This window comes from Neovison vison, chromosome 2, assembly GCF_020171115.1.
Source record: "Neovison vison isolate M4711 chromosome 2, ASM_NN_V1, whole genome shotgun sequence".
Classification (NCBI taxonomy): Eukaryota; Metazoa; Chordata; class Mammalia; order Carnivora; family Mustelidae; genus Neogale; species Neogale vison.
The window spans coordinates 225,101,775-225,125,543 of NC_058092.1; the positions used below are offsets into that span (position 1 = coordinate 225,101,775).

Genomic DNA, 23,769 nt, shown 5'->3' on the forward strand with positions numbered 1-23,769 from the left:
ATTAAATGTAAAAATTTAGGTAAGTTTAAATTGCTCAAAGGGTTAATGCAATTAAATTTATGGTTTCTTCCTTGAACCACTCCAAGTAACCATTGAATCTATTTTCTCCCATTCTTGTAACCACTGTCATCTGGATTTCCTTATGGTCTCATCATTAGACATTCCCCATTGATTCACTGAATGAGCTGTAGTCCCCCAACAGAGGAATGCTATTTCCCGAGCCTCCAAGTCTTTATACATACCTCAGTCAGAATACTGTTATATATATTCTTTTTATAAAGTGCTAGATTAAATTTGATTATATTTTAAGATTTTTGCATGATAGATTATTCATAATTTTCTTTTCTTCTGTTGGTTTCATCGAGTTGTACTCTTTAAAGAACAATTCCTTTCATCTAAAATATCAATTTTTTATTTTTTTAAAATTTTAAAAGAATTTTTTTATTTTTTCATAAACATATAATGTATTTTTAGCCTTAGGGGTACAGGTCTGTGAATTGCCAGGTTTATACACTTCACAGCACTCACCATTGCACATACCCTCCCCAATGTCCATAACCCCACCACCCTCTTCCGACCCCCCTCCCCCCAGCAACCCTCAGTTTGTTTTGTGAGATTAAGAGTCTCTGATGGTTTGTCTCCCTCCCGATCCCATCTTGTTTCATTTATTCTTCTCCTGCCCCCCAAACCCCCCCACGTTGCATCTCCACTTCCTCATATCAGGGAGATCATATTATAGTTGTCTTTCTTCGATTGACTTAGTTTGCTAAGCATAATACCTTCTAGTTCCATCCATGTCATCACAAATGGCAAGATTTAATTTCTTTTGATGGCTGCATAGTATTCCATTGTGTGTGTGTGTGTGTGTGTGTGTGTGTGTATATATATATACATTTTCTTTATCCATTCATCTGTTGATGGACATCTAGGATCTTTCCATAGTTTGGCTATTGTGGACATTGCTGCTGTAAACATTTGGGTGCACATGCCCCTTCGGATCACTACGTTTGTATCATTAGGGTAAATACCTAGTAGTGCAATTGGTGGGTCATAGGGTAGCTCTATTTTCAACTTTCTGAGGAACCTCCATGCTGTTTTCCAGAGTGGTTGCACCATAAAATATCAATTTTATTGTTAGTTCTTAATGTCTTATTCTTTCTGTAGTATCTGTAGTGAGGTTTCTCTTTTCCTTTTTGATAATGGTAATTCATGATTTTTTCTTTTTTTTCTTCATAAGTTTTGCTAGAAAATTTTTCTAGCAAAATTGTTAGTCTTCATGATGCCAGTTTTTAATTGTGTTGGTTTCCTTTGTTGTATGACTTTTTTATTTACAAGTTTTTTTTTTTTAAGATTTATTAATTTATTTGTGAGAGAGAGAGCATGCGCCAGTGTGGGGAGGAGCAGAGGGAAAGAGAGAGAATCCCAAGGAGACTCCTTGCTGAGCACAGAGCCCAATGCAGGCCTCAGTCTCACAACCCTCAGATCATGACCTGAGCTGAAACCAACAGTTGGACCCTCAACTGACTGAGTCACCCAGGCCCCCAAGAGATTTCTGTTCTTTATTATTCCCTTCCATGTATTTTCTTCTGATTTAACTCACTGTTCTTTTTCTAGCTTCTTGAGCTGTAACCTTGGATAATTGATTTTCAGTTTTCTAATATATACATCAAGAGCTAAAATTTCTCTCTAAATACTGGCTTAGCTTCATCTCATAAATTTTGATATGTTGTGGTTTTAATATTATTCAATTAAAATATTTTCTAATTGTCTTGGTGACTTAGAAGTGTATTGCTTAATTTGCAAATATTTGGGGATTTTAAATTTATCTTTTTTGCACAGTCAGTGTGTATGGTGCTGCCACTAATTTCATGGTTTTTGGATGCATTATTACTGTAGCCAGTTGTTATTGATTAAATTGATTTAATTCAATTCTGGTATTACTTGTTGGTGTGACTTATGAACAAGTAGTCTTATAAAGAGGGTGGGAATTTATTTTTCTCGCTGTCAATTTTGGCTCCTGAAAGACTTCTGCAGGCTCAAAGTGTAAAAAATAGATAGGAGTTCAAGGTTCTCAAGTGCATCTACCCAGATGGCACCCTCCTAGGTATCAGGGTTTTACTTCCTCTTAGGGGCACTATCTTTAGCACTGAAGTTTTGTCACGGCTGTGAATTAAACTTTTTCTAGAATTCTGCTTCTCTCACAATCTGATCCTGGGTCTGTTTTCAGCTTGATCCTCCCTTGGATTCAGGAGCAGAGATTTTTTAAATGTTAGAGTCCCCTGGCTTTTACACTGTATCTAAAATTGGTGGTTGGTGAACTGGGTCTTATAGGTTATTGGGAAAAGCTGCTCATTGAGCAGGTGTCTCATAGAGGGACTCTGCTGCAGTTTTCTTCCTGCAGCATATCAGTGACTTTTTATAAGCAATTAACTCATTCCACAGTCCTTCTAATTATCCTTGCTACTGTACTTCTCAAATATTAGAGCTATTGCACTAGCCTGTTGTTCGTGCATAACCTTCTACTGGAATGCCATGTCAGCTCTCAAGTAGGAGTCTTAGTCATCGTGATGCTGTAACATGCCAGGAGTTATTACCACTTTGTCTACCATCTGCCCAGTGAGTGATCCACTAGAATCCTGTCCTGAAGATATGCTTCTCGGTGGTAACTGTTAGTTTGGCCACCCTCACCTCCATCACCCTGAAGCAGAAGTATCTGCTTTCACACTGAGCACTGGGCACATGTGGTATACCTGGGAGATGCTGGTACACCGACAGAGTAGTACACAGAAGTAGCCAGTAAGAAGTATATTATCAAGTCCACTGCCACAGGGGGTGACCAGACTTTAATCCCATAAGGAAGTACTGGGGGAAAATGTACTGCAGTGTTATCCCAACAAAGAAGTAAGGAAGCTTGGGAGTATCTACACTCTTACCAAATCATTCATTGGCTAGAAATCATTCATTCTGGGAGAATGTTGGTTTATAGGCACTTTCAGCTCATCACATGCAGAGGAACTGGGGTTCCAGTGGCCAGAGGGGAGTCCACTGAAGGCACTCTGCTGCAGAATTTCCTGAGGGGAGGTGCTGGGAGGAGCTGTTGGTAACTGGGTTGCTGGCCGTCACAAACTTTAGGAGCCTAGTCCTGGAGAAGCCAAGCTGCAGGAGATCGTTAAGTAACCCCGGTGCACTCTGTTGACAAAGCGTGACAGCTTTAACATCAGGCCATTTGACAAAAAAGTATTTACAGGGCCTAGATCCATTTTCATAGAGTAGGCAAACTGGATTTTGAGGTGACAGGCAATGGATAATTGGCACTACCCTTTCATTATTCAGCTTTTTAATGTTTTTTTTTCTAAACATATATGAATTCCCCTGCAACCAAACAGCACTGCATTTCTAAGAAGATACACATCTTCCTAGTGAAGTTCTCACCCTTCGTCCAAAAGGAGAGAGTACGCAGTTCAAAGAGTCATTATATCTGTGATTGGCTGTATTAATTACTTTACATATTCAGTCATAGTCATACTGAATATGCCATTATCTAAAGTCTAAATTGTAAAGTTAACTTACAACAGCTTGTATGTAAAGTAGAAATGAGGAGAGAAGATATACACATAACAAGAAAATAGAAACTATGCAAAGCTGTTATGATCTTTGTTTCTGTCATGTGTTATAAGATGATAATTGCTGTCTGAGGTTCTGTTCTTCCACTCCCTATTTTTATTTCTCCTGCTCTCAGCTAGAGTTTCAGGTTGTTGGAATTTCACCTGGTGGAGTGACCAAAACCCAATGGATTGAGTTCTCAGTCCCTGCTTTGTTTGGATATTTTTTTATGGGTCTGTCCTTATCCTGTTTTAGCTCTGTTTAAGTGTGCTGTGTTTAAGTGTAAATCTGTGCCTCAAATTTTCAATTTTGATTTTGGTAGTTTTCAGTATTAGTATATCTATTATTATTTTTTTCAAATATATCTCTTACCTTTACAGTTTTTAATTAAGTGCCAAAATTTTAAGTCTTGTCTTGCCTTTTTGAGCTTAGTAAAGTATATTTATTTTATAGGACAGGTCTGACAGTCTCTGTAATTGAAGTATCTTCAGGTCTCTTCCTGTTGTTCCTTTGTTCTTATTTTGTTGTCTTGTATCTTCATATGTCTTAGTATCTTTAATCATACTGGACATTTTACTTGAGAGATTATTGGTAGAAATAATTTGAGGTCTAGATTGATGTTATGTTTCTTTAGAGAGTATTTTTTGTATCTTATTAGGAACTTTGGCATATTAGCAGTTCCAGTAACCCCTTAAGCCAGTTCTAAGCCTTGAGGTTTTCTGCCATCCAGTTGACTCATAGCTAGGCTTCAGTCCACATAGGGGCTGGTTTACTTCTGGTACAGCCTTACCCCAATAACTGGTCATTGTGTCTCAGTTCAGAGGGCCATATTGTTTGAGCCCCTACCTTTCATGGGCCATTGCCCTCAACTGTTATCTCCCTTCATATCTTGGGCTGCCAAAAGCACTCAACTTTTTGATACTGTCTTCTAAAGAGGCAAGTCTTTCCAGAGCAAAAGAAGCTCTAAATGCCTTCCTCTTGAATTTGCAACTTCTGAGTCTTGGGTTGGTAGATCATACCTTTTTGTTACTTATAAGATACTTTTAAGATTGTAAAAATTTTCTTAGCTTTTTAAAGTTGTTTTCAGTGCAGGATTTGTCTGAATTATCTTTTTTTTTTTAAGATTTTATTTATTTATTTGACAGACAGTAATCACAAGTAGGCAGAGAGGCAGGCAGAGAGAGAGAGAGAGGAGGAAGCAGACTCCCTGCTGAGCAGAGAGCCAGATGCAGGGCTTGATCCCAGGACCCTGAGATCACTACCTGAGCCGGAAGGCAGAGGCTTAACTGACTGAGCCACCCAGGTGCCCTGGTTTAGAGATTTTTAAGTGAGGTAACACATATGTGCTTATGTAGGTCCTGACACATAGAAAATGCTCAGTTTATTGTTACATTAATTTGAGAGCATTGGAATTTTTCTTAAAAAACTTTTCCAAGCATGAATTAGCCCATTTATTGCCTAAAATCATCTGCAGGGATTATGAAAGACTTAGAGATAACATTCTTATTGACTGACGTTTTTGTCAACCATTATTTAGATAAATGAAATTTTTTTTCTAGTGTACTTAAGACTAGTCTATAAGGAAAATTTAATTTATCTAAAACTAAATAATGACCCTGAGATCTATGTGCATATGTGTATATTATGTATAATATATGTGTTTATGTATAAGTGAATATATAAAGACTAATCCTTGTGTGTTTGTTTCTGTGTGTGTATGTATGTGTATATATATGTACTTGCATATATTATATATAAAGGCTAAATAGGAAGGTATCTTAATTACTTAAAGTGTGGTCTTCTGTGGATAAAACAATTGGGCTGGAGCTAAGGAGAACAAAGTGAAGTAGAACTGAGATTTTGTTTTAAATGTTTTTAAATTCTAAAAACTGAATTTTTCTAATTGTCTTTTTTGTGTTTTAAATGGAAGATAATTATAAAACCTTGATTAATCCTATTTTTAGAATTTATTGAGTTTTTGGACTAGGTATAAAGTAGATAAGAGAAAATGATAATAAAAACAGGCAGCCCCCAAACTCAGTAAAGTCTAGTGACAACTACCTCAGTAATCCTGGTTTGTGGAAAACAAAGACAGTGATATAATGGGACAAATGGTGACTATAGTGGGGGTGAACATAGCATAATGGACATAGCAAATCGCTGAGTTGGACACCCAAAACTAATGTAACATTGTGTGTTTACTCAAAATAAATAGATAAAAAACTTATTACTTGAGAATAAATAACACGAGAACTGAAAAAAGCCAAGACCAAAACCAAAAGCAAATAGAGCTAACACTGTAAGTTCAGAATGGTATGTACATACACTATTTCTCTATTTCATTGATCTGCATCTTTTAAAGTTCATTTGACCTTCCTCTTTTTTTGCCGCCATCTTATTTTTATATAGAGGCAATTTAACGACATCTATTTTTGAATTAAGCATTAAGCCCATCGGTACGATGTTCGATCTCTCGGTGTGTTTTTTCACTGTGCAAAGTGAAACAGTCAAGATATGTTGAAGTTTAGAGAAATCCAAAATAAATTATTTTGAGATGTAGAGAGATAGATGGCAATATGAAAACTTTCCTAATTTTTAAGTAAACTCTCCCTATTGGAAAATGCTACATTCCATTTCTTTGGTTAACTGTCTTTTTAATTTTCTTATGCTACTATATGTTTTAAAGTTACTTTAAGGTAATCGTTTTCATGATTTTGTTTTCTAGGTTAACAGAACCTTCTGGATATTTAACAGATGGTCCAATTAACTATAAATATAAAACTAAATGCACTTGGCTAATTGAAGGCTAGTAAGTATATAATTTGGATTAAATTATTTTATTCTGAAATGATAAAGAAGATGATCATTTCAGTTTTAAAGCATTACAGTATAATTTTATAGGTATATAGCTTGTTCAGTTACTTATCGTTCATTCAGCCATTATTCATGATATTTTAAAATGAGATTTGCAACTTTTAGATATCACATTTAATGTAAATTATAGTACCCCATTAACGAGATAATAGTTTGTTACATATATTTTATTTTTGAGTTATGTTAGTGTGGCAGTAAATCAAGTGGACACTTTCTGGCTTGCTTTAAACATCTTGTTATGGAATTTGAAAATGCCATAGAAAGTATAAAAATATTTCATGCTAAATTATGCTATTGGTTCATTCGATTCAGCATTTTAGTTATAAGGGTGTTAAAAAAAGAACATTTTGTAGTAGAGAGTTAATTACCTTTTTAGGAAAATTTTTCAGTAATTAGGGTTTGAGATTGAATTGATCTATTTAAACATGCTGTGAATAGATCATAAATGAATTGATAAAAGTTATTTTTGAATCATTTTATGATTTTTAAAGAGTGTATTTGGAAACTGTTTTTCTTTGGGGGGGTTATTTTAGAAAGTTTTTAGAACTTAAAAGTTATTAATTCCCTTAGCACTTATGGTCTCATTTTGATTTTTTTGTGTTTTGTTTGTTTGTTTATTGTTTTTAAAGTAATCTCTCTGCCCAGTGTGGGGTTTGAACTCATGACCTTGAGTTCCATGCTCCACTAAGCCAGCCAGGTGCGCCCCCCCTTTTTTTCACTATGTTTATTAATATATCATTGAGACCTTTTTATTACAATTTCAAGACCATATTAGAGCCTTTACTTAATAAGTGTTGTGTAGAAATAAGAGTTGTTACTTTTTGAACGTTGAATTTTAAAAATAAACTTTATTCAAGTATAATTTACTTATAATACAATGCATATTAAGTATACAGTTCAACATGGCTTCAATAATGTATACAATCTCTGTAATGTCCCCTTTAATCAAGACTTAGAATATTTACTGCTGACCAAATTTTTAGAAAATGGTGATTTATATATGCAATCTGTTAATAGATTTTGAAGTTGTATGTCATTTTTACAATTCACTTATTTTTTTTATTTTTTAATTTAAAAAAATTTTTTTATAAACATATAATGTATTTTTATCCCCAGGGGTACAGGTCTGTGAATTGCCAGGTTTACACACTTCACAGCACTCACCATAGCACATATCCTGCCCAATGTCCATAACCCCATCCCCCTTCTCCCAACGCCCTTCCCCCCAGCAACCCTCAGTTTGTTTTGTGAGATTAAGAGTCACTTATGGTTTGTCTCCCTCCCAATCCCATCTTGTTTCATTTATTCTTCTCCTACCCCCTTAAGCCCCCATGTTGCATCTCCACTTCCTCATATCAGGGAGATCATATGATAGTTGTCTTTCTCCGATTGACTTATTTCGCTAAGCATGATATTTTTAAAGTTTTATTTATTTAAGTAATCTCTACACCCCACATGGGGCTTGAACTCACAACCCTGAGATCAAGAATCTCATGCTTTTCTGACTGAGCCCGCCAGGCGCCCCTCATTTTTACAATTTAGAGAAGACTCTTTATCACTCTTTTACACTGGTAACTTAAGAATATATACAAAATGTTCTATAAATAGTTTTTTAATACAGTACTCTTAACATTTTTCAGACTCTGCTTTGAATGTTACATATTAATTAAATGTATTTTAATATTTTTTTCAGTCCAAATGCAGTGTTAAGATTAAGATTCAATCATTTTGCAACAGAATGTAGCTGGGATCATATGTATGTTTATGATGGAGATTCAATATATGCACCTTTAATAGCAGTTCTAAGGTGAGTAATAGTGTTTAATTGGTGAACTTACAGTTTTAGAACAGTAACTATAATTTATTAATTTTAAATATATACTGCTCTGTGCTTTAAAATAAATTTAGCAGAGATATTGATGGCTAAATTCTAAGATGGTTATAATACAAGTTTGCATACTGTGACTGTCAACTAAATTTTGATTTAGTAAAGATAAATCAGTACTCTTTCAGAAGTGTGTATTTCTTGATAAATATCCTTTATTCTTTCCACATATCATTTATTCTTTTAAAGTGATATGAATATGTTTTCAGAGATACCTGTTGGGTAGCTTATTGTGAGCTCTATGTAAAAGAAATAATAGGCAGATGTATATGTTTTTTATAGTTGTCTTTTTATTTTGGTGAAATGATAAAATTTCCAGTTCTGTAAAAAAAGGTTAAGGTATACTTTATGTAATGATTTAATAACAAATGTGTTTCTTTCAATCTTGAATTGGGTTTTGGTTGTTTCACAATACTTATTGTTAGTAGTCAGGCTTAATTTTATTTTGTTTAATTTTTAATTTAAAAAATATTTTATTTATTTATTTGAGAGAGATTACAAGTAGGCAGAGAGCCAGGCAGAGAGAGAGGGAGGGAAACAGGCTCCCCGCTGAGCGGATGCGAGGCTCCATCCCAGGACCCTGGGACAATAACTTGAGCCGAAGGCAGAGGCTTTAACCCACTAGGCCACCCAGGTGCCCCCAGACTTAATTTTAAAATTAAAGTGTGCACCGCCCTCCACAGTTTAAGAAATGCTTTCTGTGTAATACAAATTATTATAAAATGTTTTATGAATAGGAGAAAATATATTAGATATAGGAAATATTCGGATCATGTAATGTTGGTTTGGTGTACAATTTAACTAAGTTTATTGTCGACCAGAGTTACTGATTAAATTATTCCTTATATTTCTTATTTCTATAATACTGCTTACATGTTCTATCATTGTTAAAATTTTGAATAAAGATAAAAGCTTATTGTTCCCCTCAAATTTTTAAAAATTTCTTTCTTCTTTTTACTATTTATGTTGTAAATATTCTGTTTACCAGGAATGTGAACTATTGTTTTTTGGATAGACATGTTAAGGACTTGTATTTCTGAAGGAATATTTCACAGTAACTCTTTAGGATCTTAAACATAGTCTGTAGTATTGCTATTGTTCTAAATACTTTTAGAATTTAATTTTTGAGTTGTTTGAAAATTATTTAAGGGGTTGGTTGCCACAGATAGCCCTTTATCCAAGGGTGATAGAAAATGGAATAGTCGTATGAATAATTATATTGTAAGATAGTTTTTTTGTGATAATTAGGTAAGATTCTGGGTTCATACATTAATTTTTAGTAATTTAGATTTTACTCAGATGTCATTATTGTGTTTTTATGGCCTTTCCATTTGTTTTCTTCATAGTTGTAATGACTACATTAATTAACAGTGTCCATTAACACTCTTAACAATGCTTTCTTGATACTAAAGGAAACTTTTGTAAGGTAAGGATGGGTTTTAGTATATGACTGAAGATGGAACCAGTGACTTTTCATTAGCAAGTGTTCCTATTAGCTGTCTTGAAGGAGATGGAAAGATCTTTATTGAGTATCTTCTTGATGCTAATCAGTGTACTGGGCAGTTTAAATGTTATCTATTTCTCACAGGGATCTTGTGGTAGAAGTGCTGTTATCCCCATTTTATTGTTGAGAAAATTGAGGCTCAGAGAAATTGCTTTACTTCTAATAGAGGGTGGAGCCAGGATTAGGATGTGACATTCTCTGGACTTAAAAGCCTAAAGTACTACAATTTAGAATCTAAGTGTTTAAATCATTCCAGTTTCATAATATACATTTCTCAACAAATACGTGATAACTTCCTCAGCTCCAGAGACTGTCATAAGCCTGGAAGATATAGTAAGGAATAAGGTACAGGCCTTGCAGTGAATTCACACACCAGCTGTCTCGAGTTGGGTCAGACTTCATAGCTGGGTGCACCGCCCTCCATAGGACTGCCCATAGTTCAGATACAGCTGCAGGTCCAGAGGTCCTCAAGCCCCACTCACACTTCTGACCAGATGGCTGCAGATTTAGGGGTGCCCACCCCCCTTCAGGTTCAATAATTCACTAGAATGACTCATAGAACTCAGAAACACTATACTTACGATTATAGTTTCATGATAAAGGTTGCAAATCAGGATCAGCCAAATGAAGAGACACATAGATTGAGGTCTTGGAGGATCACAGACAACTTCTGTGTCCTTGGGATATGTTATGTTTCCAGCATACCAATGTGTCTCATCATCCAGGAAGCTTACCTGAGCTACAGATGTCCAGAGTTTTTGTTGGGGTTCTGTTATATAGGCATGATTGATTGAATCATTGGCCACAAGGTCGAACTGTCTCTAGTCCTCCTGCTCTCTCTGGAATTTGGATTGATTTCTTGTGGTTCAAAGCCTCAACCCTTTAATTGCATGTTGGTCTTTCTGGTGTGGCCAGCTCCCATCCTGAGTCCCCTCATTAGCATGAACAATCAGAGTTCCCATGAATAATGGAGACAATCCTATCACTTGGGAAATTCCAAGGATTTGGAGTCTATATCAGTACACAGCAGTTTGGTACTGGTGGCAGCATGCACAGTTTTTTTTTTTTTTTTTACCCAGCACTTAAGTATTGTAATTAGGTTATGAAAAGAGTGCTATATGATTTTAGAAGTAACTAATTCTTCATGGTGAATTTCATCATGGGCAGAAGTAGAATAGACAAAGTATGGGGGCCAGACGGGACATTCTCGATAGAGAAAAACATATGTACAAAGGCACAGATGCATTAAAGAACTTTATGTTTTGGGCTAATAGAAGAAGTAGTTACGAGTAATTTGATCATAGGCTATGTGAAGGGATTGGTAGGAGCCAGATCATTACATCTACTGAATGGTTATTATGTGCCAGGCAGTATGCAAGAGTTCTTTATATATAATAACTCATTTAATCTTCCCAGTAACCCTTTAGTTAGGAATTATTATTGCCATGGAGTTTATAAATTCTCCATTCATAAATGAAGAATTGAGGCACATGATGATTCAGAGTGGTTCAAAGTTGCCTACCTAGGAAGTAATATAGTCAGAATAATAACTCTGGTTTTATACTCCTTTATCACTGTAGTATTGCTTTCTTCTTTACCACATTAAGGAAATGGGACTTTATTCTATAGGCAAGACTTTAGAATGTGGAGAATGGGTTGTAATAGAGAAATGTTATTTTTTGATTGTGTGCTGGACAACTGCGTGCTGGATATCATGCTTGTAAAATCACATGTAGAAATAATTTGAAGCCTAGAAAGATAATATATTTCTATAGAGAGTGCCTGGGGACACTAGCATCCAATCAACTGAATTTAGATACTGAGGTGATTCACACCCAAGCTGTAATGCTGTCTCCTAGAGAGTTGATCTTTTACTAGTTCACTTTTACTTATAGTCCTTGGGGTCCACTTTTTGGTTTTCTACCTCTGTAAAACAACAACCCGGTTTCTCAGCCCTTCAAACCTCACCGCCAACTTTGAAATCAGCAAATGCCCATAAGAAGTGGCCACAGTACCTGGGCTCACCATCTTCGTAGTTCTCCAGTACCTTCAAACTGATTTTTTTTTTTTAATGCAATTTGTCATTTTTCTAGTTGACTTAAGTGGAAGGGTTAGTTGGTCCAATTGCTTGATGTATCATATAAGATGTGGAAACCCTCTCTTTTAAAGTTTATTTTTAAAAATAAATACTTCAGTTAAATTTCTTTTATTTATTTTTGAAATAAATTACTCTTTAAAAAAAAAACCACTTATGGGGCGCCTGGGTGGCTCAGTGGGTTAAGCCTCTGCCTTCAGCCCAGGTCGTGATCTCAGGTTCTGGGATCAAGCCCCGCATCAGTCTCTCTGCTCAGCAGGGAGCCTGCTTCCCCCTCTCTCTCTGCCTGCCTCTCTGCCTGCTTGTGATCTCTCTCTCTGTCAAATAGATAAATAAAATCTTTAAAAAAAACACACACTCTTAAATAAATAACCAATAAACATATCTGTCCTTTGTTTCAGAGAGGTTAATTATATCTATTATAAAGACCTGGGAATATTATTTTTAATAATGTACTCACTTCAAAGTAATCTCACTATAGTGAAAAATATATGTAACTAAGATTGGTAGTATAGAATTAGAATTCTTTTGACAGTCCCCTTTTAAAATTTTTTGTTCCTTCACAAACATAGGTTAATAGATGCAGTAATAATTAGAAAAGCATCAAGATTTGATTGCTTTTTCATTTGTTTACTTTGAGAATGTGTTCGTAAAATAAATCATTTGATTATTGTATTTCATTTTGTTCTGGCAAATATGATTTGAACGAGAGAGTTCAGTTCCTGGTGACACCTATACATAAATTTGACATTGCTTAAAGGAACGGACTATATCAAGTAATGTAACTTGTTGTTAGCAGCTTCTTTTTTCATAGTGCATGTTTTCACTGATTTAGAGAGGGTAGGATGGTATTAGTAAATGAAGATATGTAATTTTTCCTAATGCATACGGAGATTGAAAAAGGGAAAAGTAGCAATTACTAACTGATTACTGACTCAGAACTCTTGCACATTAATATCTGCCTCTCTCTCTTTGTTAGTTTTCTTTTGTGTGAATATGGACTTAAATGTCTTTTGGAATATTAATATCAGTTGTGTGAGTATGCAAACATTTTTTCTAATGACCTAAAATACCTGGATAGGTGTCCTGGAAGTGTACAAGTTTAACCAGAAAGTCATTGTAGTCCCTTCGCTGGGGTGGAGTACTCTCCTTCCAGCTTCATCAGAATTTGCCACCAGAGGGAGAGATAGCAAGGCTCTGTGCCGGCTTTAAGAGAAGTTAACACGTGACTGAAGAGACCACCCTGTAGTATTATAACAGGATGGATAGGAGGATAAAGGGGGAAATGGACACTGCGATCCAGCTGGTGTCAGGGAAGAAGAGGAGGGTGGTGACACGAGAATGAACCTTGGTCCATTGGCAGCAGTAGAGGGCTACTTGGGTGAAAAATGGAGAGAAGCTTGTTTTAGGCTTATCCTTCTAGTTGCTTATTCTGTTACAGATTTTAGTGATGCTGACAATATTTTTTGAGTAAGTTTTAATGTGATGAAGTCATATGCATATTAATATATATTGCATTCAATTTTGCTCTCTTACAGTGGTTTGATTGTTCCTGAAATCCGGGGAAATGAAACTGTGCCTGAAGTTGTTACAACATCTGGCTATGCACTGTTACATTTTTTTAGTGATGCTGCATATAATCTAACTGGTTTCAACATTTTTTATTCGTAAGTTTTTTTTTAAAATTCTGTATTATAATGATTCTTATAACTTGACTTTAAATAATTTATTGTTTTTATAAATGTCTTTTATATGAGGAGCAGGCTAGTGTGTTAAATTTCAGAATTATAAGATCTTTTCCTACGTGACATAAAATCTTAATCATATGCCTCAAAGTACTGTTTGAGTTTGTATTCTAAGTCTCAGGGCATTATGGTAGCAAGTTGGGTTGGCAATTAATTATGAAATTTAAGATTGTCGGTAAAGGATTAAATGAGCAAGTACAAGGTAGGGGAATTGTAGCAGCAGTCATGTGGGATCACAGGGGTCTTCATCTGTGTCTGTGCTCGAAGGTGTTTGAAGACGGGCGTGCGAACCAAGTTTGTGTAGTCCTTCTGCTTTCCAGAGGTTGTGCTGGATACTCTGTGTGCACCACGTTCTTTGGTTCTCTTTACAACTGTTCTGTCTAGTGGGTATTTTTCCCATTTTACGAGTGAGGAAATTAAGGCTTAAAATAAGGTAAATGAATATACCACTGTCTCCTCTAAAATAAGAAAATGATTTTTGTTAAGACTCTATTATGCGTCTGACACTTTATATAAATTTTCATGCCTGGAAGTCTCACTTCCATAAAGTGGAGGAGCCACGTGCTTTCATGGGAATGTCCACAGAAGAACTTGATACACTTCTTTTTTCCCTTTTCTTCAGGAATGTAGAATATGACTAGAGAATTTTCCTGCATGAATAAAATGTTGTAAATATCTTCAGACTATTAGAATTTAAAATCAGCAAGCTGTTATAGGATCTATTTATCTCATATATATGCAAGGAAGAATAAATGTATAGTAGAATGTTATTGGTCAAAGGGCTTTAAAAGAAAATGTGATAAGCATCCCTATTCTTCCGTGGCAGTGTATAGGTGATAGCATGCTATGTAAATATTATTATATAACCAGGTTAAATCTTAGCTTTTCATTTAATCTCAGGTATTCATGAATTTAATTATTTTCTATAAAATATATATTCAGAACGTTTGAGTACTTAATTCTTTACAAAACATTGTGTTTGGAACTGTATAGATCCTGCAAATGTTGAGTGTGGAGTTCTTGGAAGTTTGGAGCCTTGGTAGCAAAGTAAACTCATTGAATGAATTAAAGTCAATTGCAAATAAATATTAACTGAATTGCATTAGGTATAAAAGGGTCCAGAGTAAAGAATTGAAGTCACATTGTGAAATTGGTTAAATAGAACATATCAAACACAACATAAAAGTGATAAATAAGGTTTACAAAATATCAATCAAAATTCTTTTTTAATTACTTTGAATTTGAATCTATATGTATTATATTTTACAGAATTAATTCATGTCCTAACAATTGCTCTGGTCATGGGAAGTGTACAACTAGTATTTCTGTTCCAAGTCAAGTGTACTGTGAATGTGATAAATACTGGAAGGGTGAAGCTTGTGATATTCCTTATTGTAAAGCCAATTGCGGCAGTCCCGATCATGGTTACTGCGACCTAACAGGAGAAAAATTGTGTGTCTGCAATGATAGTTGGCAAGGTAAGCATGTGTGGTGTGATGGCTTTTGAAACATTGATTCATATATTTAATAAGATTAAAAGAAATTCTATACTCATTTGTTTTGTTACAGTTTGCACACCCAGATCTCATGTATTTTATTTTTAGAATTTTCAGATGAACAATCAACTTCTTAGGATGTTTGTTTCTTCCCAACTAGAGTTGTGTCTATACCCTGTTTTGAGAATCAGGTGCTTCTCGGCGATCTTTCTAAATTGTGGGTGTGTGATCAGTATGATATTCTGGAATTTTTGGCTGAATCCTGAAAAATTTGATGACTTGACTGAATTTAATGTAGGTTGCCTTCAAATTTGACTTGTAATGGGTAATAGTATATTGCAAAAATGCTTATCTTCGTGGCAGGGTATAAATTTATTTCTTAGGAAAGACTGACCTCTTGTGGCTATTTTTTTAAAAGAACAGACTTTTTTGAAGTATTTAAAAAATTTCATTAAGGATTAGTATTAAGGATTTCAGCTGCTTATTCAAGAGTAAGATTTCTCGGGAGGAATTGCTAAACAGTTTTTATAAGTATCTATGATTAGATATTAATTTTAGACTGCATTGAAGAGTTTTAGCTTACTTAAGTATTTGACTATAAAATCATAAACTTTGTCATTGTGGAATTAAATGAAGAGGTACATCTAGTTATCCATATACTTACCTATCTGGAGCTTACTTTGTGCTAATTGTATTTACAGATTGAGAGCTTGCTTTGTGTCAGCATGCTAATCCTGATGATTGAGGCAGTTTTGACTCAAGAAATAAGTAATCCAAAATCACATGATCGTGTGTTATAGTACAGGGTAGCAGTAGTAGCAGTAGGTCCTAAGTAAAAACCAAAGAGAACGTGCTCCTCATATGGTTGTAGTCATCATTCTTTAGATGACTTTAAGAAAAAAAATGTTACTAAGTATGCTGAGTACTTGTTAAGAGGAATTAATTTAGGCTTTGTATAAATTATGCCCATCTTAAATCCATGTTCTCTCACTAAAAAAACTAGTTGCACTGACACAAAATATGAGTGATTTCTTACTGAAATGAATTTGATTACCTATCCTGATTATGATAGAGACAGATTTCTCTATGTTCTTTAATTACAGGTGCATCTATTTTGTTAAGTGGTTATTTTAATAGTTTGTGATCTTTCTTCTAAAAGTGCCTCAGTACACCTTTTTTTTTTTTTTTTTTTTTCCATTTTAGTCTTGAAACTAAAATAATGTCCTTTTCTTTGGAGAGAATGGTACATCAGGAATATATTTACATTTATTGAAATTAAGGCCCGAGAGATAGAAGTGTAGCTTATACACAGTGTTTTTCAAAGTGGTCTTCAATGGCTGTCAGTATTCCATCTCATTTCAACAGTCTTGAAAGCAAAAGAAGAATACATTTGTATGCTATTCTCTGTGAACATCTCTGTTCTTTTTTATTCTTTCTTTCTTTCTTTTTTTTTTTTTTAACTAGTCCTTCTTGAAAATGTTTTGTTTTCTGGGGGTTTATAAAGTCTAGCTCAAGTGTTATCTTTTGTTTTTTGGCTTTTGTTTGACCTTTCACATTTTATTATTCTTGTCAGTAGTGCCTTAAGACAAGGAAATTCCTGACTCTTACATATAAGAAATTGGAAATGGGGTAGCAAATACTGGGCATGTTCACTTTTAAAGCAAAGTGATAATAGGAATAGTCCCATATTTATACCCACAGAAATATATCTATATTTTACATGTAACTTTTAAAAATAAATATAAGATGTTGTACAGAAGTCAGACCACTATTCTTAATAGATAAAGAGTTGATCTCTGAGCTGATGTGAATGTTTTGAGGGTAGGGTACTTGGTGAAAGTGATATTATGCTTCTTTCATGACAGATGACATACATATTGGTTCCTTTGAGCTTCAGACCTGATCCCTGGTTTTGTATTTAAGGAAGTGTAGCTTAAAGTAGCTGGAATTACTACCAGAACTGCTAGGGAGAAAATGATGTTTCTATTTCAGATACGTAGAATGGGGAGGAATCATTAAGGGGGAAATGAGAGAGAAATTTGTTCCTAGGACATCTGGGGAATGATCAAAGAACTTGAGATATTTAAAAATGAGAGCTGAGGAGGCAATTTATGGATTCAAAATCTGGCACGTTTTTGTAATGTGTTATTTGGAATTAGATTCTTTGGGTTAAAAATAAGATTATTGCTACCTCCATTGTATTTTATCCTTTTATGTTGGTTCATTTTACTTACTCTGTTGGGCCTATGCTAATATACCAAAAAAAAAAAAAAAGTTTTGCTTTCTAGAAACAGATTTTATTAAAGAGGACAAGTGGAGGGGAAGCCCAGCTTTATGTTAAGTCTTGGATTCCCCTCCTAACATTTCTGTAGTGCTTGTCCCACCTGGCTTCTGTTCCTCTTTCTAATTTAGTTTTTTGTGGGTACCTTCAAAGATTTCTGCTTACCCATCACCATACTTTTTCCTCCCTTAACTTTTTCTTCTTTCTTCCTTAATCATTTGCTATCATCTTTTTTTTTTTTTTAGATTTTATTTATTTATTTGACAGAGAGAGATCACAAGTAGGCAGAGAGGCAGGCAGAGAGAGAGGAGGAAGCAGGCTCCCTGCTGAGCAGAGAGCCCGATGCGGGACTCGATCCCAGGACCCTGAGATCATGACCTGAGCCGAAGGCAGCGGCTTAACCCACTGAGCCCCTGCTATCATCCTTTTACTGTTTGAGGAATTTTTCCAAATTATAGAGGAATTTGTTTTAATGGAAGATGGCGCCATCAATGTTAACTGCCCCCCCTTTCCTTTAGAAAGGCATGTTGAGGGGCACCTGGTTGGCTCAGTGGGTTAAGCCTCTGCCTTCGGCTCGGGTCATGATCTCGGGGTCCTGGGATCGAGCCCCACATCGGGCTCTCTGCTCAGCGGGGAGCCTACTTCTCCTTCTCTCTCTGACTGCCTCTCCGCCTACTTGTGATCTCTGTCAAATAAATAAATTAATAAAATCTTTAGAAAAATAAAAAAATAAAAAAATAAAAATTTATGGAAAGGCATGTTGAAAAGCATACAGGTTTGTTGTATTATGTGTAATTATAATAATGTATGGTTGTCAAAGATGATATATACATATTAGATTATTTAAAGGGTAGGGACCTCTGTGGGCTCATCTGCTTCTGTGATGATTTTCAGTTAATAAAATTATTTAAGTCCTAATAAGTCACAGAAGGGGAAAGGGGAGCTTTAAAAAGTAATTTTCTTTAGAGATGGCTTCCAAACATTAAGACAGATGAGGAATTTTTAAAAGACATCAAAATCATGATACCACAAATTGAGTTTATGTTCATATGTAGAGAATTTCAAGGCAGCATCCAAGTTGTAGTGTCTCTACCCTTCCCCCCAGGCCATCAATTCCCTATTTAGAGGGGCTCCAGGTTTCTGTCTTTTACATAAATTAAACAAAATCTGAATCACTGGAAGTCTTTGATTATAAGCAGAAGCAGTTCTGGCTTACTTGAGCAGAAAAGGCACTTATTGGAAAGCATGGCAGAGACCATTGTTGCCCAGAATTCGTTTTTCCCTTGTTTTTAGCACATGGCATTCCAGCTGCATACCACATTTCTCAGGCTCCCTTGCAGCTGGTATGGCTGTAGTACAAAGTTCAGGTCAGCAGGACACGAGTGGAAGTGCTCTGTGGAACTTGTAGATCATTGAGATCTTTCCAAATGGTGGTAGATGACAATAACTTTAGTAACCAATATTACTTGCCTATTTGCTTCTAGAATTTTTCATTAGGGAGAAATTGAGTTTTAGCTTATTTAAGCAGCTTAGTTTTGGTTCTCCTAACCTATACCCTAACTTATACAGAAGGGTCCCCAATAGCTCTGAAGAGAGATGAAAGGCTGGTCAAACCTTGGTTGGAAACGGTCAAGTACAATGGAAAGGCAGGTGGGTAGATTCACGGTTACCTGAAAGATGAAGCCACAGGAATATTGGATTAGGATATTCATGTCACTCCACTGGAACCTGGGATTCCCACTGGCATCCTTACTGTGCATACAACATGCTTCAGGCATGGCTAGATTCCTACACCTTTGTATCACTTGTTAAGATTCAAAGTCCTGCTTAGTAGCGTCTGTTTGGCTGAGGTCCTACTCATACCTTGGCTGCCTAGAGATACATAAAGAGAATTTAGCTTCTCTGATTCATGTAGTAGGAAGGGATCCCGTTTCTGAACAGAAATCACACAAGAGAGATTTTCCCAAACAAGAAGGGGGTTTATATGATTAGAGTCTCTCAAACAAATATAAAATCCAAATAAAATATTTTTTAAACTTTTTAAAAAAGATTTTATTTATTTATTTGAGAGAGAGAGTGAGAGAGAGAGAGCATTAGAGCAGAGAAGGTCAAAGGGAGAAGCAGATTCTCCGTAGAACAGGGAGCCTGATGTAGGACTTGATCCTGGGACTCCAGGATCATGACCAGAGCCGAAGGTAGTCGCTTAACCAACTGAGCCACCCAGGCGCCCCCAAATAAAATATTTTAAAATGTAGATTGTTGCCTTAATTGACAAGGAGTGGTATAAGTAGTTCTCTGATGTCTGCTCAGAAAAGAACTTTGCAATGTGGAACCGATGGTGGAAGTAGACAGGTTAAAAAAATAAACCCGTAGGCTTCAGTGTCTGATTTTCTTTTTCTTAATCCATTACACAAGACATTTTCCCCCTATTTTATAGAGATGAAAAATAGGTCACCGTCTTTATATACATGACCATTACCTAACCATTTAACAGTTGTTCCTGTGATGTTCCTTTCCTATTCCAGAATGTCCTGCTTAATCCTACTGTTCAGTCCTTTTAAATGTCTTCAGGATATTCTTTGTTATAGTATTTCAGTTCAGTTAAGACTTGGTTCTCATATAAAGATTAGAGTTTATTGTGTTAAGCCTTTAAATTATTGATTAAAAGATAATATCTACATATACAAATCAGAGAATTTGATAGTTTTATATAGAGCCTCTGATTCTTTATTTAAACTCATACTTTATTTGAACTTATTTCAGTTTCTTTATTTCTTTTTTTTTTTTTAAGATTTTATTTATTAGAAATCACAAGTAGGCAGAGAGAGAGAGAGAGAGAGAGAGAGAGAGAAGCAGACTCCCCGCCGAGCAGAAAGCCCAACACGGGGCTTGATCCCAGAACCCTGGGATGATGATCTGAGCCGAAGGCAGAGGTTTTAACCCACTGAGCCACCCAGGCACCCCTCATTTCAGTTTCTTTCATGTCTCTTTGACCCTTAGTATTTCACGGCCTTTCTTATTTCTGAATTTCATCCAGGAATACCTTACCCCATTAACATTCTAAGACCAGGTTGGATTCTCCTGTTGTATGCTTTCCTAGGACCCTACCTTTTTAATTTATAGCACTTATCACATGTATGTATGATTTTTAATTTTCTTTCCTACTGGAGTATAAGCTCCATGAAGTGAAGAATGATTATGTTTTGATCATGTTTGTGTCCCCAGTACATATTATAGTGCTTGAAGTGTAGTAGGCATTCAAGTTTTTTGTTGTTGCTGAGGGAACTATTATTATTATTTCTTAAATTTATTTTTACTTAGTTAACATACGGTGCAATATTGGTTTCTGGAGTTGAATAAATGAATAAGACTAGTTTAATGATATAGACATTCAAGTATAAATGTTTCAGAAGATGAGTACTATAATAAATTATTTAATGTACTTAATTTATAAAAAATGACTTTAAATATTGAGAAAAACAACTGAATTTGAGCTTGTGGTTCTTGGATTCTTTGTTTTCCAGTCATTGCAATCCTTTGGTTTTAGATTTTAACATTTGCCAGTAGGTGGCAGTATTGACTACCAGAACATATACTTAACCTCTGCTTTCATTCAGGTTGTAAAAACTTGATAATTTTGTTTGTTTTAGAAAAATATAAAAAGTTTTAATTTAAACTCTTGAATATTTTATCTTGAAGTATTTTTTCTGCGCTAGCCATATGACATTCCAGGACATGCTTAGTTACTTTAGTATGTAAGTACGCATCAGAGTTGCATACTTTAAATGTAGCACCTTTAAAAAATTCACTGGATAAATTACCTTTTCCTTTTTATGTTTAATAATAATAAACATTGTCTCTCTACTTTATTTAATTTTGATGACAGGTAATATATTAAATTAAATTCTTTTCTTTTAGTCATTCTTCCCACTAGTAAAATCAGCAGATCTGACTTTTTGCAAGTCAATAAAATTAAGTTTTTATTCCTAACCTACTTGAAAAGTTGTTTAAAGGTAGCATTGAGAATGTGTGTGTGGGTCTGTGAGTGTGTGTATATATATATTATATTCATTTATGTAACAAAATTTTTTGAGCATCTACTAAGTTTTAGTCAATATTCTGTGCCTTTCGGATACATCGTGGAACAAAGAAATCAAGGATCTCTATGTAGCTTACTTACATTAAACTGGGAGAGAGATCATAGACAATGAACATAATATACATGTTATAAGTACAGTATATTAGAAAGGGATAAGTGCCGTGTAAAATAAAGTAGAGCTGAGAAAGAGGGGTAGGGTAGATATGGGGATGGGAGTTACAGTTTAGAATAGAGTGGTCAGTTTAGGCCTTACTGAGAAGGTGACATTTGTGCAAGGACTTGGTACATGTGAAGGAATTAATTATATCCTTACTTAGGAGAAGAATATTCTAGGCAGTTGGAACAGTCAGTACAAAAGCCCTAAGGTACCAACATGCCCTTTGTGTTTGAGGACCAACTAAAAGGCCAGTGTGCCTAGAGTTGAATTACTAATGGAAGATTAGTCAGATAGGAGCTCAGAGAAGTTACAGAACAGGGGAGAGGATTGGAGATACGGGGTTTAAGGGTTCCTGGAGTGATGGAGGTATGTGAAGAATGGAGCCAGTTGAGCCTGGCTCACTGGGGACAGCTAATGATTTTGACTTTTACCCTAGGTGAAATGGGGAACCACTGAAAAATTTTGAGCAGAAGATTGATCTAATCTGACTTAGTTTTAAAAGGTTTCTGTTGGCTTCTAATTGAGAATACTGAAGGCATAGTACCAGTTAAGAGGTTACTGCTATAATTATTATCCCGATGAGGGGTGATAGTAGTGTGGGCAGGCAGTGGAGGGGTAAGAGTGGCTTGAGTGTTAAATGGAACTTAAAAAGTAGGGTTAATAAGATTTGCTGACACATTGCGTATGGGTGAGGGAAAGAAAAGAGTCAAAATGACTAAGATTTTTTAGACCACAGAGGTGAGGTAGAGTTACCAATGGATATGAAGAAGAGTTTAGGAGGAAAATTAGTTTGACTTCGGTGTGTGAAGTTTGAAATGTCTTTTAGACATCTAAGTGGAGATGTTGAACAGATAGTTGGGGTTTAGTGGAGGCTGTCTGTACTGTAGCTATACATTTGGGTCTTAAAAATATTAAATTGGAAACTATTGGTGGTACTTAAGCCATGAAATCAGATGAGATCACCAGGAAAGTAAGTGTAGAGAGAGAGTGAAACCTACTGAGCTCTGAGTCACAATACAATTCACGGGATATTGTGTGAGACGAGTAACTTCCCTCCTTAGAGAAGCTTACCTGATGCTGAAACAAGCTCCTGTATTAATGTTTCTGACTTAGAATAAACAAATCCTGCTCTCAGTCCTAGCTAACTCTGTATTAATCATTTTCAACTAATCAGAACCAAAGTCCATAAAGCTTTGTTTTAATCCTTCCACGACTCAAAATAATATGTTGGAAAATACTTTTCTTTGCCAACAGGACAGTTCCTGTCTATATTATAATTGCATCATTGACCTAAACTGAGAGAACCAAATATTCCTGGACCAGAACAGTATAATGATTACCATTCACACAACTCATTGTTCTATAAAATTAAAATACTGTCAAAACAGCTGTGAATATTCACAATACACGAAAATTCATGCCTGACCTTTGGAGATTGGTTTAGTGGGGCTAGAAAATGTTTAGAATACTTTGGATACTGAAACAAAACCAGATTTTTCAGTGCTGTTAGAAGATGACTTATACTTTTGTTACCTTGTTTTGCTTTTTATTTGGAGAACTTCAGATTCAGTATACATACTAAATCATAAAATTATTTCTGGGATGATTTTAATAAGTTACATACACAGCTCTTAAAATCTCCCTTCTCAGCGTATTTTTTTCCTTTTCTGTTAGCAATCCAACTTACTTGTGGGAAATTGCCTTTCATTTAGTTAAAGTAGTTGTGATGGGATGATGAATCCAGATAGTCGCCTATTCTAAACTTGATTTTTTAGCCTCATTTTGAAATCCTCTGAATTTCTCCAGTAATTCCCATTTTTTTTCCTTAAAGTAGCCGAAATTAGTTTCTGTGGCTTACAACCAAAGAAATCTTGCTGATACATTATACCAGAATATAGTGGTACTCTGTACTATAGTGAGTTCATATATATATATGTATGTATTTTATATTTCTGTTATTAACTTCATTTAAAATACTAAAAGTGATATTTGCAACATAGATGTATTGATAGAAATTTAGCTTAACCATT

At 35.2% G+C, this 23,769-nt stretch overlaps 1 protein-coding gene across 1 annotated transcript in view; it reads left to right on the forward strand.

The window, feature by feature from the left end:
- Window positions 1-23,769, forward strand: part of ATRNL1 (attractin like 1) — an 810,828-nt gene that overhangs the window by 21,427 nt on the left and 765,632 nt on the right. The window contains exons 2-5 of the mRNA XM_044240595.1: window positions 6,329-6,412; window positions 8,171-8,284; window positions 13,500-13,628; window positions 14,976-15,184. Of these exons, the coding sequence (XP_044096530.1) occupies window positions 6,329-6,412; window positions 8,171-8,284; window positions 13,500-13,628; window positions 14,976-15,184 (536 nt within the window). The remainder of the gene's footprint in view (window positions 1-6,328; window positions 6,413-8,170; window positions 8,285-13,499; window positions 13,629-14,975; window positions 15,185-23,769) is intronic.